This window comes from Thalassophryne amazonica, chromosome 3 (assembly GCF_902500255.1).
Source record: "Thalassophryne amazonica chromosome 3, fThaAma1.1, whole genome shotgun sequence".
NCBI lineage: Eukaryota > Metazoa > Chordata > Actinopteri > Batrachoidiformes > Batrachoididae > Thalassophryne > Thalassophryne amazonica.
In genome coordinates, this window is record NC_047105.1 from 103,618,084 (window position 1) to 103,637,367 (window position 19,284).

At 40.6% G+C, this 19,284-nt stretch overlaps 1 protein-coding gene across 1 annotated transcript in view; it reads left to right on the top strand.

Annotated features, from left to right (window-relative positions):
* The window catches only part of LOC117507352 (ras-related protein rab7), a 34,692-nt gene that overhangs the window by 11,806 nt on the left and 3,602 nt on the right, over nucleotides 1–19,284 (top strand). The window contains exons 2-4 of the mRNA XM_034167202.1: nucleotides 3,568–3,630; nucleotides 11,046–11,172; nucleotides 14,933–15,151. Coding sequence (XP_034023093.1) covers nucleotides 3,578–3,630; nucleotides 11,046–11,172; nucleotides 14,933–15,151 — 399 coding nt within the window. The 5' untranslated portion in view covers nucleotides 3,568–3,577. The remainder of the gene's footprint in view (nucleotides 1–3,567; nucleotides 3,631–11,045; nucleotides 11,173–14,932; nucleotides 15,152–19,284) is intronic.

Genomic DNA, 19,284 nt, shown 5'->3' on the forward strand with positions numbered 1-19,284 from the left:
GTTAAAATAAATATGATACAAGTAATGAATGTTTGAGTTCAATGGTACGAATATTTCATGAGATGAAAGTTGAAACATACCATTCAATGAGGCGAAGCAGAGTTGAATGGTATGTTCCAGCTTTTACCTCATGAAATATTTGTACCATTGAAAGAATGTAAAAACATTCATTATTTGTTTTATATACAGTGAGGAAAATAAGTATTTGAACACCCCGCGATTTTGCAAGTTCTCCCACTTAGAAATCATGGAGGGGTCTGAAATTTTCATCTTAGGTGCATGTCCACTGTGAGAGACATAATCTAAAAAAAAAAATTCTGGTTCACACAGACCTATTAATTTTTCTTTAAGAAGCCCTCTTATTCTGCACTCTTTACCTGTATTAATTGCACCTGTTCAAACTTGTTACCTGTATAAAAGGCACCTGTTCACACACTCAGTCAATCACACTCCAACCTGTCCACCATAGCCAAGACCAAAGAGCTGTCTAAGGACACCAGGGACAAAACTGTAGACCTGCACAAGGCTGGGATGAACTACAGGACAACAGGCAAGCAGCTTGGTAGAAGACAACTGTTATGATTATTTATTAGAAAGTGGAAAAAACACAGGATGACTGTCAAGCTCCCTCAGTCTGGGATTCCATGCAAGATCTCACTTTGTGGGGTAAGGATGATTCTGAGAAAGCTCAGAACTACACAGGAGGACCTGGTCATTTTTAAAAAATATTTTTTAAAAAAATCATACATTGTGATTTCCAGATTTTTTTTTTTTTTTTTTTTAAAGATTATGTCTCTCGCAGTGGACATGCACCTAAGATGAAAATTTCAGACCCCTCCATGATTTCTAAGTGGGAGAACTCGCAAAATCGCAGGGTGTTCAAATACTTATTTTCCTCACTGTAACTGCTAAAATAGACCCTTGTAATTTGATATTTTATTAATTTATAAACAGAAAAGGGACTTACATTTTGGTATTCCACTGGTGTTAAAGTCCAACACAAACTTTGAATAAGATTCCAAATTTATGACCTGTAGCCCGGTGATGCTGTGCACTGACTTCGTACTTCCAAAAAAAAAAAAACTTTGTGTAGCTCTTCAGTCCATTGAAAAATTACACTCTAAATGTAATAGTGGGACAAATAATCCATATCACGTGACATACAAAGCATCAATCAAATGACAAGGATCCACTCAGCTGTTGCATAATTACTTTTATATGATGGCTGAGTGGATCCTTGCCATTTGACTGGTTCTTTGTATGTCACGTGACATGGATTATTCGTCCCATTTGTGTTGCATTGCATTTAGAGTGCAATTTGGTTCATTTTAGCCACCCACTAGTGCGGGCAGTGTTTAGGTAAGCATGCAGAGTGTTTTTTTTTTTTTTGCTGACTGACGACGATTTGGAGGAGCTAATTGACGGTGCTAATTCTTTGAACACGCTCGGACACACACACAAAACAAATCCCCTGCTCTGTAAGCCTCTGTAAAGCTGGACTAATTTCTGATGTGATTTCTTTTTTTTTTTTTTTTTTTTTTTTGGAATTACACATCAGCAGTGATGCACAAAAGCTAGGCAAATTTCTAATGTGATTTTTCGCTGGAGTAAGGAAGTACACAATCTTTAGTTTTTTGTAAGTACAGTGACACACCAAAATGTAAGTCTCTTTTCTGTTTATAAATTAATGTAATATGAAATGACAAGGATCTATTTTAGCTGTTGTATAAAACAAATGAATGTTTTTACATTCTTTTAATGGAACGAATATGTAGTTAGGTGAAAGCTGGAACATACCATTCAACGAGGCTTTCACCTCATGAAATATTCGTACCATTGAACTCATAAACATTCATTATTTACTTGAATGTTAGATGTTTTCTTGTTGACTACCTTACTGTGAGAAATGTTTTCACCGTGGGATGGTGGGAAATGTAATTTTGATTGCTTTTATGTCTGGCACATGTAAAGAATTGACAATAATACTGACTTTGACTTTTATTTGTGTAACATTTGTCCCTAACCCTCAACCGTCATTTTTTGGGTATTGTAATATTGGTCTCAAATTTCATTCCGATTGGCATTAAAAAAAAAAAAAAAAAAAAAAAACCTTGAATCTGTGTTTCCTTAAGATTTAGGAACTCTGTAATTTTGTGAGTTGCACAGTATAGCTTTTACTGATCTTGAGTTATCGTGTTTACAAACAGGAAGGGTGGACTTGTTTTATCTGTCACTTTTCCAAAACCTAGGAATAAGTTTGGATTGAAGCAGCTAAGGGTTGTTTGTTTTTGTGTAAAGGCAATATAATATGTGCAAGTGCAATAATGTACAACATTGATGTGTCAGATGCATGTTTGTAGTGTCTGTGTGTATGTTTGCTGCTGTCTTTGTGCAATGGGTGTTACAGAAGCATAAATAGTTAAGTGAGTGATACAGTATTGTTGATGGTATTTAACAGTGATAAGATGTTCGTCAGAGTGACAGTCAGTGGGGTGGGGGCACTGTTGTGTCTGGTTGTTTTTGTTCTCAGTGATCTGCTGACCAGAGGGGACATGCTAAAACAGGCTGTGTCCATGATGTGTGGGGTCTGCTGTGATGCTTCGTGTTTGTTTTCTCAGTCTGGAGATGTATAAGTCTTGGATGAAGGCAGGCTGGTGGCAGTTCATTTTTTTTTTTTTTCTCTCTGCAGTACTGATGGTCTGTCACAGTCTGTTCCTGTCTTGTTTGGTGGCCAACGTAAACCAGATGATGGATGACCACAGAACAGACTGGATAATGACATTGTAGACCTGTGTCACAGCTGTTGCGGCAGGTTGAATTTCCTAAGCTGATGCAGAAAATACATCCTCTGCTGGGCGTTCTTGGCAACTGAGGTGATGTTGGTCACCTTCTTGAGGTTGAAAGAGATGATTTACCCCAGAAACCTGAAGCTCTCCATGGTGGAAACTATATTGTTGAGGGTGGTGTTGGGGAGCTTGTCCTAAAGTCCACTGTCATTGCCACAGTTTTCAGCACATTCAACTCCCAGGTTCATTTGAGAGAATCTCCAAGCTGTATGCAGAGGACTCGTCATCGTCATGGATGACGCTGATGACTTGTCGTCTGCAAATGGCAGAAGTTTAACAGAGGGGTCTCTTGAGGTGCAGTCATTAGTGTAGAGGCTGAAGAGCAAGGAGGAGAGTAGACAACCCTGGGGGACTCCAATGCTGATGGTCTGGGTGCTGGATTTAGTTTTGTCCAGCCTCACCTTTTACTTCCTGTTTGTCAACAAGTGGGTGATCCACTCACAGATGGAAGCAGGCACAGTGAGGTAGGTGAGCTTAAAGTGGAGTATTTTTGGAATGATTGTGTTGAATGCAGAGCTGAAGTCCACAAAGGGGACCTTTGCACATGTTCCTAGATGGTCAAGGTGTTTCAGGGTGAAGTGCAGTACAAGGTTGACTGTATCCTCCACTGACCAACTGTGGCTTACTATTATCCTGCTGCTTATTATATTAGTATAAGGAACCGTTCCTTCCTGTATTTTTTTTTTTAACTATTTGTTTGTTTATTTATTTTCCTTTGCAGTTGTGGCATTATGACATCAAGGAAGAAAGTACTACTCAAAGTAATCATCCTCGGAGACTCTGGGTAAGTGACAACAAAGGAATGCCTCAGATATCAGTTATTGTCAGTTGAGCTGAGTGGTGCACAAATTTTTAAACACTTTTTAAATGTTCTTCATTTAGTAAAATTTTTCCACTGATGCGGTAGATTGGCTTTTTTTTTTTTTTTAATTCCTGTGGGAACTGTTGGTAAAATATGGGTGCTTAACAGGTTAAATGCCCATTTAATGGTAAAGCAGTGGGCTTCAGACCAGAGGATCCTCTGTTCAAACCCTCATCTTGCTGGAAAATCACTAAAGGCCCTTGGGCAAGGTCCTTAATCCCCAAGTTGGCTCCCGGTGTTAAGTGAGCACCTTGCATGGCAGCACCCTGACGCGTGTGTGTAGATGAATGCGAGGCATTACTGTAAACCAGCTTGAGTTTCTGGTATAGATGGAAAATCACTATATAACTGTAGTGAATTTTACCATTTAAGGATTGATTCCAAATACCTATGCACCTCCACAACACTGACTTGTTTTTTCTCCCTGAACAAATTCCATATTGAGCACTGACTCAAAATTAATGCTAGTGCATAATGCTTATTGTAAATCTCCCACTAATTTAAGCATTTAATGCTTAAATTAGTGGGATTTATGTTCACATGCTCTTCTGGCCTTTAATTTCATCATTGACAAACAGGTGTATATTTCAGGGCTGTGAAAACTCTGCGGATCCGCGGGATTCCAGGGATTTCATCATAGGGAGGTGGGTGGGAGGTGTTAGTGATGTACTCTTTAATTGTGAACATCACTGAGTTTTTAAAATGCTTATTGCAAAGCGTTCTATTTTTTTCCGACATCGTGTAAGTTTTATAAGTCCACGGACACTGATCTCTGTGTTACAGATACAAATCAGTTTCCTCGCATCCACGGAGTTTTGCGGAAGAAAAATGCCACTCAAAGCGTAGCTGTTAACGACAGTTGTCGTAAAGCAGGACTGGTTGGTTGCTGCGGCGACACTGTGTGGCTCCCGTACAACACTTAAGCTAAACTTAGCATGTGAACATCCCAAACTTTTAGAGCTTTCAAGTTTTTAAAAGAAGGTTTGTGCAGCATGTCTGTGTCACAGACCGACATCGCACAGAGAGAAGATGGCGAGAGACTGTTTGAAAACGTCTTATAAGGACAAAAATCCGTGGAATCGTCGCTGGCTTCATCAACACACCTGAAAGATAAAAGAAACGGGATAAGTGAACTGTGCTCTCTCAGGAAACACGGTAAGAATTTTTCTCTCTCTGGAAAATAAATATTCTGCTGTTCAAACAGGATTTTAGACAAGATTATGTGACTTTTTTCACTAATCTAGACTTTCTTTCATTGTAAAAAAGACATTGTGGCTTTGAATGGATTTAGGCTGCATGAATTTACACAAGAATATGTGACTTTTTACTATAAGGTATGTTATTAATACTTTACCATGATTTTCATAATATTCTACAAGCTTTAGCTGTGGTTTTTGAAATGCTGTAACAGTCTTTTCAGTCTTCATAAATTTCATGTAGTTTAATTGTTCTGAGTTAATGCATAATTTGGTTTACAATTAAAAGGAAAATCATTCCAGGTCCTACTTCCACATCATATTCTGTTATTTCAACATCATCGTTGACAGGTCAAGTAAAAGGTTGAATATAGGATCATTTAAATATCCACTATTTTGAGATTTGTTCTTCCCGGAGATGCTGAAAAAGTATCATTAGATAAAAATTAAATTCTGGGGCTCCATAGGGCCCTAGACCCCAGCTCCTGGATGCTGCACCCCCCCCCCGAACAGTAGTTGGTGTGTCAAAATCAAGCCAACCTTAATTTCGGAGGGTAAACTGTATGAATGCCAAAACTGTATTTATAATGCAGTGGGGCATGGGAGTAGGAATTTAAAACAAAAACACCTTTTGTCTCACTCATTTAGAAAACTTTATCTCAGCAGTTTAAAGTAGGGGTGAATGATAATCTTTCAAATTCAAATCACAGTATGAAATGATGTGCATACCAAATTGCAAAGGAAGCGGTTTAGGATATATATGTCATGCAGTGCGTCTGTGCCAGTATTGAAACTGTGATTTTAGTAATTTAAAAATTCATGCCGCCTTCCAGGTACATCAGTTGTGCTCACCAATCGGAAGTGGCGCACAATGACTGCATCTTCACCCACCACAAACAAACGTGTGAAAACCAAGGAAAATGTTCCATTTGTCGTGCAGAAAAATGGTATCCACTGAGCTGGAATAATTGTTGGACAATTTGGTCCCAAAGAAAAGCAGCATGTCTGTGTTGTGGAAGTAAATTGGGTTTGAGATGACAGATGTTTAACAAAAGCATGGATTCTTCAAAGCTTGTTGTGGAACATTTGCCACATCATGAGTCAATGGAGCAAACCTCCATCAGCACTTGAAAAGGCCCCACAGGCAGCTATTAGATGATTTGTACAGCTAAAAAATCAAATGAAAGCAGTCTTGCTCCAGCCCACTAAAGTCAATGGACTGCATGAAACACTTTTCCATCTAATGTCGACATTCAGAGGTCTTGACTGATGCCTCACTTTCACCCAATCAAATCAGGCTGCTGCCATGCAAGGCATCTCAACCAGTATATGTTGTGTAGCATTTATGTTCCTATTTCTGTTAGTCAAAACTGTTTGGATGAGTATGAATTAGTGGTTTGTCATTTTGTAAGCTAAATGGTAGCTTGAATGAATGAATGAATTAAATAATTTATTTATCTGGCACACAGATGAGCAACAACAAAGGCAATAACAAAACATAAAAGGAACAATGTACAAAGAACCCGTGTGGCCGAAAGGGTGAAGGCAGAAGCAAGGCTTCTAAGCACCCTCCCCTTATACCGTTAAAAATTTTATATATATATATATATATATATATATATATATACTCATAACAACTATACAAAAAAGTGCATGAACAATTGACCTAAATCACAGAAACTTCAAAACGCAACCAAGCACGTAGTAGTGAACAATGACAAAAATGGTAAAGCTAATCCTTCAACCTATAACAGGTAAATATGTTCTTGTACAATTTTTGGGCAGTAGTAGTAATTGTTCTTGTTTTTATTACTACAACTTATCATTGGTTAATTCATTCATTTTCTGTTCTCACTTATTCCAGTTAAGGGACATGGGGTAGCTGTAGTCTATTCCAGCAGTTATTTGGTGAAAGGCAGGGTACACCATGGATAGGATGCCAGTCTATCGCAGGCCCACATAGCCAAATGCATTGTTCTATATTCACTTGTTCTTTGTCAGTTTACATGTTGGAAACAATTCATATATTTTAATTCTCCACCTTGCATTCGAATGTACACCCCCAATTCCAATGAAGTTGGGATGTTGTGTGAAATGTAAATAAAAACAGAATACAGTGATTTGCAAATCCTCTTCAACCTATATTCAATTGAATACACCACAAAGACAAGTTCAAACTGATAGGCTTTTTTGTTTTTGTGCAAATATTTGCTCATTTTGAAATTGATGCCTGCAACACATTTCAGAGAAGCTGGGACAGTGGTATGTTTACCACTGTGTTACATCACCTTTCCTTCTAACAACACTCAATAAGTGTTTGGCAACTGAGGACACTAATTGTTGAAGTTTTGTAGGTGGAATTGTTTCCCATTCTTGCTTGATGTACGACTTCAGTTGTACAACAGTCTGGAGTCTCCGTTGTCATTTTGCGCTTCATAATGTGCCACACATTTTCAATGGGCGACAGGTCTGGACTGCAGGCAGGCCAGTCTAGTACCTGCACTCTTTTACTACGAAGCCATGTTGTAACACATGCAGGATGTGGCTTGGCATTGTCTTGCTGAAATAAGCAGCGACGTCCCTGAGAAAGACGTTGCTTGAGCTCGTTTGAAATGGACAGATGCAAGTGGAAAAGTGTGCTATGGTGTGATGAGTCCACATTTCAAATTGTTTTTGGAAATCATGGACGCCGTGTCCTCTGGACAAAAGAGGAAAAAGACCATCCAGATTGTTACCAGCACAACATTCAAAAGCCAGCATCTGTGATGGTATGGGGGTGTATTAGTGCCCATGGCACGGGCAACTTACACATCTGTGATCCATCAATGCTGAAAGGTACATCCAGGTTTTGGAGCAGCACATGTTGCCATCCAAGCAACGTCTTTTTCAGGGACGTCCCTGCTTATTTCAGCAAGACAATGCCAAGCCACATTCTGCAAGTGCTACAACAGTGTGGCTTGGTAGTAAGAGTGCGGGTACTAGACTAGCCTACCTTGAAGAGGATTTGCAAATCATTGTATTCCGTTTTTATTTACATTTTACATAATGTCCCAATTTCATTGGAATTGGGGTTGTAGATGTAGGTTGTAATGTTTTTTTATAGTAATACTGTAATATTACAACCTACAAGCTGTAGGTTGTAATATTTATGTAGTGCATATGTCAAGAGGTAGTGTTCCATTCCATTTTAAATCTGACACACAGTGACAGTTGAACTGAAGCTTGACATTGAGAAATTACAGTGCATCCAGAAAGTATTCACAGCGCTTCGCTTTTTCCACATTTTGTTATGCTGCAGCCTTATTCCAAAATGGATGAAATAAATTTTTTCCTCAAAATTCTAAATGCAATGCCCTATAATAATGGTGTGGAAAAGGTTCTTTTTTTTTGGGGGGGGGGGGGGGGGTAGATTTTTTGCAAATTTATTAAAATAAAACAAAACTAAGAAATCGCATGTACGAGGTCTGTTAGAAAACTATCCGATCTCTTTATTTTTTGCAAAAACCATATGGATTTGAATCACGTGTGATTGCATCAGCCAAGCTTGAACCTTCGTGCGCATGCGTGAGTTTTTTCACACCTGTCGGTTGCGTCATTCGCCTGTGAGCAGTGGTCCACTCCTCTCATCTGATTTTTATTGCGAATAAAATGTCTGAACGATTTGGAGCTTTGCTGCATCTAATTTTTCCAGAAACTGAGAGACCTCCAGGTGGACACCATTTTGGAAAATTCAGATGGGTTTCAGGGACGATTTTATGGGGATTACACAGATTAAGGAGTGCTCCAGCCGGTTTAAAGACCGCCCACAGCGGCTAAGAGCGCAGCGCACTCCGAGTGCCGATCGACAGGCTCAAACCCTGCTGAAATAACCAGATCATTTCCAAAGTGAAGGCTTTGTTGATCCGGGACGTCGTCTGACTTCCACAGAAATGGCAGAAGACGTGGACATCAGCACTTTTTCGGCACATTCCACTGTTACACGAGTTTTTGTCATGGAAAGAGAAGCGAAGGGATGCTGCACGGAGCCGCTCATGGCACGGGACAAAAGCACCTCCGTGTTGGTCTCACAGGACGGCTTTCAGACGGCTTTCGGTGGCTTTTCAGTCGTGTGACTATCCAAGAAATTGTGGATGAGCTGGACATGCCAGAACATGTCCTGTGAAGCTTCATCACGACGTTGCTTTGCACGATGCGGCTCCTTCCCGACGTGCGAATTTCTCTGCTCCTCTTTCCATGACAAAAACTCCTGGAACAGTGGAATGTGCCGTTCATTTCCAAACTGAACGCTGTGTTGATCCGGGACATTATTTGACTACCACAGAAATTGCAGAAGACGTGGACATCAGCACTTTATCGGCACATTGAGACAGACGTGTGGAGAAATTCGCGCGTCGGGATGGAGCCGCATGGCGCAAAGCAACGCCATGATGAAGCCTCACAGGACATGTTCTGGCATGTCCAGCTCATCCACAATTTCTCGGATAGTCACACAACTGAAAAGCCTCTGAAAGCCGTCCTGTGAGACCAGCACGGCGGTGCTATTGTCCCGCACCATGAGCGGATCCGTGGCACATCCCTCCGCTTCTCTTTCCATGACAAAAACTCGTGTAACAGTGGAATGTGCCGAAAAAGTGCTGATGTCCACGTCTTCTGCCATTTCTGTGGAAGTCAGATGACGTCCTGGATCAACAAAGCCTTCACTTTGGAAATGATCTGGTTGTTTCAGCGGGGTTTGAGCCTGTCGATCGGCGTTTGGAGTGTGCCGCGCTCTCAGCCGCTGTGGGTGGTCTTTAAACCGGCTGGAGCACTCCTTAATCTGTGTAATCCCCATAAAATCGTCCCTGAAAGCCATCTGAATTTTCCGAATGGTGTCCACCTGGAGGTCTCTCACAGTTTCTGGAAAAATTTGATGCAGCAAAGCTCCAAATCGTTCAGACATTTTATTCGCAATAAAAATCCGACGAGAGGGGTGGACCACTGCTCACACAAAGCCTGCTCACAGGCGAATGACGCAACCGACAGGCGTGAAAAAACTCACGCATGTGCACGAAGGTTCAAGCTTGGCTGATGCAATCACACGTGATTGAAATCCATATGGTTTTTGCAAAAAATAAAAAGGTCGGATAGTTTTCTAACAGACCTCGTACTTAAGTATTCACAGCCTTTGTCATGAAGCTTAAAATTGAGTTCACGTGCATCCTGTTTAACTTTCCCCCCACATTTTATGTTTTTCAAATTCTGTGCACAATACCCCATAATAACAATGGGAAAGTTTTTTTTTTGTTTGTTTTTTAGATTATTGCAAATGTATATTAAAAACAAACAAAAAAAAACAAAACAAAACCGAGAATTCACATGTACATGCGTATTCACAGCCTTTGCCATGAAGCTCAAAATTGAGCTCACGTGCATCCTGTTTCCACTGATCATCCTTGAGATGTTTCTACAGCTTAATTGGAGTCCACCTGGGGTAAATTCAGTTGATTGGACATGATTTGGAAAGAAACGCCTGTCTACATATAAAGATCCATAGTTGACAGTGCATGCCAGAGCACAAACCAAGCATGAAGTCCAAGGATTTGTCTGTGGACTGCTGAGACTGGATTGTCTTGAGGCACAAATCTGGGGAAGGGTACAGAAACATGTCTGCTGCTTTGAAGGTCCCAATGAGTATAGTGGTCTCCATCATTCCTAAATGATTCCTAGAGCTGGCCACCCATCTAAACTGAAGGAGCAACTTCCCTCTGCCCACTCTACCATAGAGTTCTGATTGGTGGACTGCTGCAGAGATGGTTGCTCTTCTTGGAAAGTTCTCCTCTCTCTATCTTTTGATTGTCAGTCAGGGGTGTTTATGCAACTACGTCGATGGTAAGTTATTGATTGCACCAGTTACATATTTTCTCATGAGATTGGAAGAAAATAACTTTGTGTATATGTACATAAATTGCGCAGTTGAACAGCTGATTTAATTGGAAGTAGACGGCTTACATTTACTCATCTGTATGTGCAAATACAGTTTGCTTATTCTGAACAAGAAGCACTGAGTAACTGAACAAGATCTAAACTTTGCAGTTCTTTTACAGCAGCTTCACTCATACATTAATCCCTCTCCTCCCCCCCCCCCCCCCCCCCCCCCCCCAGTGTTGGCAAGACCTCCTTGATGAACCAGTATGTGAATAAGAAGTTCAGTAACCAGTACAAAGCCACAATAGGTGCTGATTTCTTGACAAAAGAAGTCATGGTGGATGACAGACTCGTCACAATGCAGGTACTGAGAGAAAAAAAAAATACCAGAGTGATGCATGTCAGTCAGCTGTTCAATTTATCTCAAACTGTTTTCTTAAACACATGCAGGTTAAGTTGAATTCAGTGACAGACCAATGATGTGGCACTGAGAAAATGTCTCTTTTTTTTTTTTCTTTTTTTTTTTTCTTTTTTGTTGAAAGTCATTTCTTTGGTGATAGCAAATAATTATAATTCTCATAACGTAAACTCAGTAAATGTGTGATTCCTTGTTAAATGTTACTCTGTCTGATTTAACTGAGATAACTGCAAACGTAAGTGTTGGAAGTATATGTGTAAAATGAACATTACAGCTTGGGACTCCGGCGAGGGCGGTTGCATCTCCTCCTCTCCCTCTGTGCTTTTCTATCTCTGCTCCAACCTTCAAAAGTCCCACCTTCAGTGGACTGTGAATTCTTCAAACTACATTTGGATTAACCATGGAGTTGATCAGCTGGTCTCTGAATGCTATTGACATCATTTTTTCAACAAGGAAATCAGGGCTGGAGGACCCTGCATGCCCAGATGGAACCTACCCTGCAGGCTATGTTCGCGATGCCTGGGAGAAGTGTCATGTTGCGTGCTTGGTACCACTTTCTGTGGAGGACGTCGAAGAGTTATTTATATTTAGTTTTATTGTGGGAGGGCTGGTGCTTATTGGTTTATGTGCTCCCCTGACCTACTGGTAAATTGGCAAGACAGCTACTACCAGAACCATGACCCCCTCACCTGTCTGTCATGATTAATGAGTTGGGCAAGGTGATACAGTCTCAGACTGCGTTAACCCTTGAACTCGGAGGTAAGTTGGATAACATCTCGGAGCAAATATACGCCTTGCAAAGGAAGATGTCAGAGACCAGGAAATGCTCATAAATTGGATTTGGTTGGTCAGAGGAGCTGCAAATGTGTTTCTTTGCTCAACCCTAAACATTTTCAGCCTCTGAAGATCAAAACGCCCCGCTTTTTTTCCTCCAGAAGAATTTCTATGGCCTTGGTGAACCATTAGGCCGCCCTTCTTATTTTCTGCCCTCCCCTACAGTCTGATGTTGTCAAGGCAACTCCAGACATTATGCACACACCGAAACTGATGCAAACTCATTTGACTGATACAAACTCATCTCACCTGCTCACATGATACCCCCCCCTGCCTCCTCCCTGTCACTCCTCCCCCCTCCTCCGGAGGCCACGCGGCTCTGAGCTGCAGCGGCCTTCACCTCTCCCCCAAGCTCACAGCTGCTCGGGAGACTGCTGCAGCCACCCCACACTCACATTGCCTCAATTCGGATGACAGACTGTCTTTTAAGTTTAGTGTGCATAAACAATTAAATGTATGTGCGGTTTTTAATTCTGATGTGTGCTATTATTGCGGTCAACTAGTAATAATTGTGAATTAATTGCTGTATTTTTGTCTGAGGTAATTGGGTGTGATATGAATTGCCCATTTAGGGATCAATAAAGTTGTTTGAATCTGAACAGAATTGGCTGACATTATCAGGTCTCCATTCAAGGGAGTCGGGGTTTACTTTTTGTGAGTTTTTGTGTTGTGCATGTGCTGCTGAAAGAGTCAACTAAAAACATTGTTTAATCAAAAGTATAACGAGTTACATTGTTTTGCCAGTATTAAAATAGGCTGGAGAAGTGCTTTGTTGTTGTGAAAAATAGGGATGGGTATCGAGAACCGGTTCCTTTCAGGTATCGTTAAGAAAGGATTCGATCCACCGACATCAATAACCTTTTTGCTTAACGATTCCCTTATTGGTCCGTCACAGTGGCTGTTGTTTTTGGGGGTGTTTGTCAGGAAAATGCTGATTTCTCTGCATTGATTACAGACCCTGCAGCAGGGTCTGTAATCGACTTTTCTGCAGCGCGGCTTTGCTTTGAACCTTGAACCAATTGAAGCAGTGATTCGCAGATCGAAGCAGTGCTTCATAATTCATTGTTTTATTTTGCTTTATCTTAATTTTCCCTGCTAAAACCCTAAAGAACATATGTCTGTGAGTAATATTTACATTTTTTATGTTAAACCGACCTGCTAAGGTCTTCTGAAACAGTTGATCATTGGCAGGGCGTGGCTTTGCTTTGAACCAATGAAGCAGTGAAGCAATGCTTCGGTCTTCTGCTTTGGTTCTTTGTTTTATTTCCCTTGATCTTAATTTTTCCCCATTAAAACCCTAAAGAGCATATGTCTGAGTAATATTTACCTTTACTTACCTGTTATGGTCTTCTGAAACAGTTAATAGATGTATTTTATAACTTAAAAACGGGCCCCATGCTAACGCGTTAGCATGTCTATGGCGTTTTCAATGTTAAAGTTAGCATTAAGCTGTTCACATCTCAGCAGGTTATGTGTGTGCATTTGTTTTCTGTATAATAATGGCTCAGCGTTGTCGTAAAAGAGTCAGATTGTTTTTTACATATATTAATAACAATGATAGTAATAATAACTCATATCTAATAATGCTACAATACAATTTTAGAGAAAGAGACAAAAAGAACCCGATTAAACAAAACAATAGAAAAGATAAAACCAACTAACAATGAAAACAAATTCATATAGAAATAACTGTTTCCTGTGAACACCGAATGACTCTTACAACTCCACTTCATCCCTGTTTCATTTAAGTTTAATGACAATTTCTTTTGGTCAAACCATATTTTCAATTTAATTTCTTCAGTGATTTCTTCCAGAACTATCTGCCAAGCTAAAAAAAACTGCTGCATCCTAGTAAGAGCAGAATATTACTGGAATGAATTTGAATAAGTTTTTTTTTTTTTTTCTCATCACCAAAATGGATGCTGCACTCACTGCAGTTTATTGTCTGGAATAGTCCCAGATTGCATTTCAGAGCTTCTAGAATTCAAACATTTTTGTGCAGGTGGTGTTGGGGGTACTTTTGGGTTTCAGCATTTTTTGTTTGTTTTTCACCACTTTTATCCCTGAATATCTCAATTGTGAGTCACTTTTGTGCAGATTAAAGTCACTAACTGGGACTCCTGTCTTGTTGGGAGAAAGAAACGAGAATCATCCTTCGTTCTGTTCACACAGCTCCAGACACTGCGCGGCTCTCTGCCGAGTCAAGTTAGAACAATAGAATCCAGTCGGAATTAATAACATCAAAGTGAAACGCCGTTTAAATCAAATGACACCTCTTTCCAAATGTTGTAATACAAACAAACTGCAATTGATCAAAATGTTTTTTCCTCCCAACATGAGACGTCTTGCGCTGATGTGCAGCAGCCAGCTGAGCTCAGCTCAAAGGTATGGAGAGACATTCATGCCAAAATATCTGAAAGGAAATGCTTTTGACAAAAACTACAGATTTTATTTATGTCCAGAGATCAAGGATCCAGTGACCAATTTTGACATAGAAAACCTGTAAAGCCAACTTTCAGTACACAGAAAATTCACAGGAGGTATCGATAAGGGAATCGGATCAATAAGCGGAATCGATAATGGCATCAATATCGATTAAAATTTTATCAATACCCATCCCTAGTGAAAAACAAATACTGGTACCAGATCTCTCGTTACAGTTTCCTCTTGTGGTGCTCGCTTGTTTACAAGTACTACACATCAACAAACTATTAAATATGAACATCTAAACACTTGAGGCATACAGTTTTTTTTTTTTTTTGTTTTTTTTTTACTATTTATGCTTTCATTTGTGATGAGCAGGTGTGTGGTGGAAATGTAGCCTGTCCATACCTTTATGAATGTTTACTGTTCATACCATTCTGAATTCCAGATCTGGGACACAGCAGGCCAGGAGAGGTTCCAGTCCTTAGGTGTAGCATTCTACCGTGGAGCAGATTGCTGTGTCCTTGTGTTTGACGTGACAGCGCCCAACACCTTCAAAACTCTAGACAGCTGGCGGGATGAGTTCTTAATCCAGGCCAGCCCTCGAGACCCAGAAAATTTCCCCTTCGTGGTGCTGGGTAACAAGATCGACCTGGAGAATAGACAGGTGGGTCCAAGTGATTGGTTTATAATTGGCCAGGAATACTGTTACAATTACTAAAGCCCTTTTCACACCGGCGCAAATGTAGTTGTGTTTAGAGTACGCCCGAAATGCGCGCGTACTCTGCGTTTTTCCTGCGTAATCATGTCGTTGCGTTCGTAGATTTGCTTGCAGCTGTGTATGTTTGCGTTTAATGTATGCGTACTGTCGCGACCACACTTTAAAAGTCATCACAGCGTTTCAGGACCTGATTGATCATGGTGTCTGATGATCATACAGCGGCCACGCTTTTGAAGAGTAACAGCGCTTATTCAGTTTTGATCAGACCTGATCAATCAGGTTGTCTGATGATCACATTGACAGTGACGGTGCTTTTAAAGAATCACAGCACTTAATCAGGTTTGATCAGACCTGATTGCGGTCCACTGGCACTTGAAAAGTTTACATCATCACAGCGCTTCTGTCTGACTAGATGTGATCACAGCACGACACCGGCATCCTCTGAGTAAATGCCCCTCGAGTAGAAAAACCACCAAGGCACTTGTTTTAAAACGCTAGGTTTCCAGGCACGATGTGAATTAAAAGCATTTAAGGAAAGTATACTTGTCGTTTTCCAAAATCAGCAGCTTTATGTGGATATAGTGTTCCTCAGACTGCGATGATAGATTGGACTGAAGCGAACAAGTAATATTTAATCGGTGTGTGAATGAAACAGTCTGCATGAAACAGATCACAAATTTCAGAGTCCGCTGTGTGCCCCCCTACCCCCAAAAATAATAGTAATAACAGTAGAAAATATTGACATTTAAACTCACAAGCATACTTAAAGATCCCATTTCTTGTCAGCATTCAAGAGACAGAGAATGACAGAGCACTGTCAGGTTTAAACGGGTTTAATTTTTTTGCATTCTCTGTCTGTAGCCCTCAGCATACTGCTGCGTAGGGAGCAAAAACTTGCTGTAGAGCTGCTTAACTCGGCATAGACGGGCCGTCACAATACGCAATTCTATGTTTGCGCCGGTGTGAAAAAGGGGCTTAAAGTGTAGGGTTGTTGTTTGCATTTTTTGTTTTGTTTTAAAGGTGAGGCACAGCCTCACCTGCCTCCCCTAACGACACGTCACTGATTCATAGGTTGAACATTGAGGAAGAGCTTATGGAGTCGTGATGACACTTGAGAGAGATACGTGGCAATGTCAAACCTTTACAGGAGGATGACGCCCAAATATCCAGATTCCTCATGCTTGTTGTTTTGGTTGTGAGATTTGGTTTCTAATCAGTGATGTAAAGTAATGACTAATGTCTTTATTCCTCGGTCTCTCTGGAGAATCCTTTGGTACCACTGAAAATACTCAGATGAGCAGTGACTTGCTTGTGCTGTATAATATAATGGAGTTCAAATGAAATGCTAATACAACTTGTCCAAATACTTATGGACTTGATTGTACTTGACACTGATTTTTTTTTGGCCCAGGATGCATGTAAATACTAAGCAAGCATACAGTGCATTCAGGAAGTGTTCAGAGCAACTTAACTTATTCCCTCACATTTTATGTAACAGCCTTATTTAAAAATGGATTAAATATTTTTTTTCTCAAAATTCTGTGTACAATACCCCATAATGACAATGTGAAACTTTTTTGTTTATTTTATTTAGATTTTTGCAAATTTAGATTAAAACCAAAACTGAGAATTCACATGTACATATGTATTCACAGCCTTTGCCATGAAGCTCAGAATTGAGCTCAGGTGCATCATGTTCCACTGATTATACTTAAGATGTTTGTACAGCTTAATTGGAGTCCACCTGGGGTAAATTCAGTTGACTGGACATGAATTAGAAAGACACACACCTGTCTACATATAAGGTCCCATAGTTGACAGTGCATGTCGGAGCATGAAGTCAAAGGAATTGTCTGTAGGCCTCTGAGACAGGATTAGTGGTTAAGGTGTTGGGCTTGAGTCCAGAAGATCATGGGTTCAAATCCCCGCCTGACTGGAAAATCACTAAGGGCCCTTGGGCAAGGCCTTTAATCCCCTATTGCTCCCGGTGTGTAGTGAGCGCCTTGTATGGCAGCACCCTGACATTGGGGTGAATGTGAGGCATTATTGTAAAGCGCTTTGAGCATCTGATACAGATGGAAAAGCGCTATATAAATGCAGTCCATTATTGTCTTGAGGCACAAATCTAGGGAAGAGTACAGAAACATTTTTTGCTGTTTAAAAGGTCCCAATGAGCACAGTGGCTGCCATCATCTGTAAATGGAAGAAGTTCAGATCCACCGGGACTCTTCCTAGAGCTGTCCACCCGTCTAAAACGTGATCAGGCGAGAAGGGCCTGAGTCAAGGAGATGAACAAGAACCCGATGGTCACTCTGTCACAGCTCCAGCATTCCTCTGTGGAGAGAGGAGAACCTTCCAGAAGGACAACCATCTCTGCAGCAAAACACCAGTCAGGCCTGTATGGTAGAGTGGGCAGACGGAAGCCACTCCTTAGTAAAAGGCAAATGGCAGCCCACCTGGAGTTTGCCAAAAGGCACGTGAAGGACTCTGTCCATGAGAAACAAAAGTCTCTGGTCTGATGAGACAAAGATTGAACTCTTTGGCGTGAGTGTCAGGTGTCATGTAGAGGAAACCAGGCGCCATCCCTTCAGTGAAGCATGGTGGTGGTGGCAGCGTCATGCTATGGGGATGTTTTTCAGCGGCAGGAACTGACAGACAAGTCAGGATGGAGGGAAAGATGAATGCAGCAATGGACAGACATCCTGGATGAAAACCTGCTCCAGAGCGCTCTTGACCTCAGAATTGGGCAACTATTCATCTTTCAGCAGGACAGTGACTTGAAGCACACAGCCAAGATATCAAAGGAGTGGCTTCAGGACAACTCTGTGAATGTCCTTGAGTGGCCCAGCCAGAGCCCAGACCTGAATCTGACTGAACATGTCTGTAGAGATCTGAAAATGGCTGTGCATCACCGCTACCCAACCACCCTGATGGAGCTTGAGAGGTGCTGCAAAGACTGCAAAGACATAACTGCCCAAAGATGGATGCAACAAGCTTGTGGCATCATATTCAAGAAGATCTGAGTCTGTAATTTTGCCAAAGGTGCATCAAGAAAGTATTCAGCAAAGGGTGTGAATACTTGTGTACATGCGATTTCCTAGCATTTTATTTAGCAAAATAAAAAAAAAATTTTTTTTTGATGTTGTCATTATGGGGTGTTGCGAATAGAATTTTGAGGGGAAAAAAATTAATTTACTAGATTTTGGAATATGGCTGTAACATAAAATGTGGAAAAAGTAAAGCGCTGTGAATACTTTCCAGATGCACCGTGATTCACATGGCAGCTTTGTCATTTTCATGTCATTTGAGGTTTCAGTGCCTAAAAAAATAGCACTGTCACTGGTCTTCTTAAGACCTTCTTCCCATGAAGTTAGATTTTCATGGACAGCTTACACTGATTGGTGTGCATTTGCGGTTTTTGGATGACGAATAATACCTGACAGCCACACAAAGCTTCAGTGCAAAGTCTGATACCATGGAAAAGAAGTCGTGGTATTTCAGCTTGTGTTGTACAGCATTCTCTTCTGTGTCCTTAAACTTCCTGAATGCAGATTCTTCTGGGTAAACATTAAAATATTCAAGAAATACTTGGGTGACAACCCCGAAGACTGTGTAATTGATTTTTATTACTTTATTTTAAATAAACTAAGGTTGGGACAATTAGTTGTAATAGTAAACTAGGACTAGCTCATGAATTTTCTTACAGATTAAGGGTAAATCATTAATTATTTTTAATGTACTTTTATGGCCTTATGTGCAGTGTTCCGTACCCGCACAGCTGTCAAAGAACAGACTGGGTACCCTTGCAGAGAATGTTTAACAGAGGACAGAAATCAAACAAGAACCAACAGGCCACAAGCAGCCAGCACTCCCTTCACTTCAGGACTTTGAGTAAATATCTTGAGTCCAGTAGAACCAAAAACATTGTTTCCATGTAGTTCACTGTTAATGCTGTGTTTTCAACTAGTCATTCTAAAGTTGTCGGGTTAATTTAGTTTCCCTTCATGTGTCATACCAACCCTAAATTAAACTAACATACAGCATTTGTAATGTTGTATGAATTATATACGCAATATGGA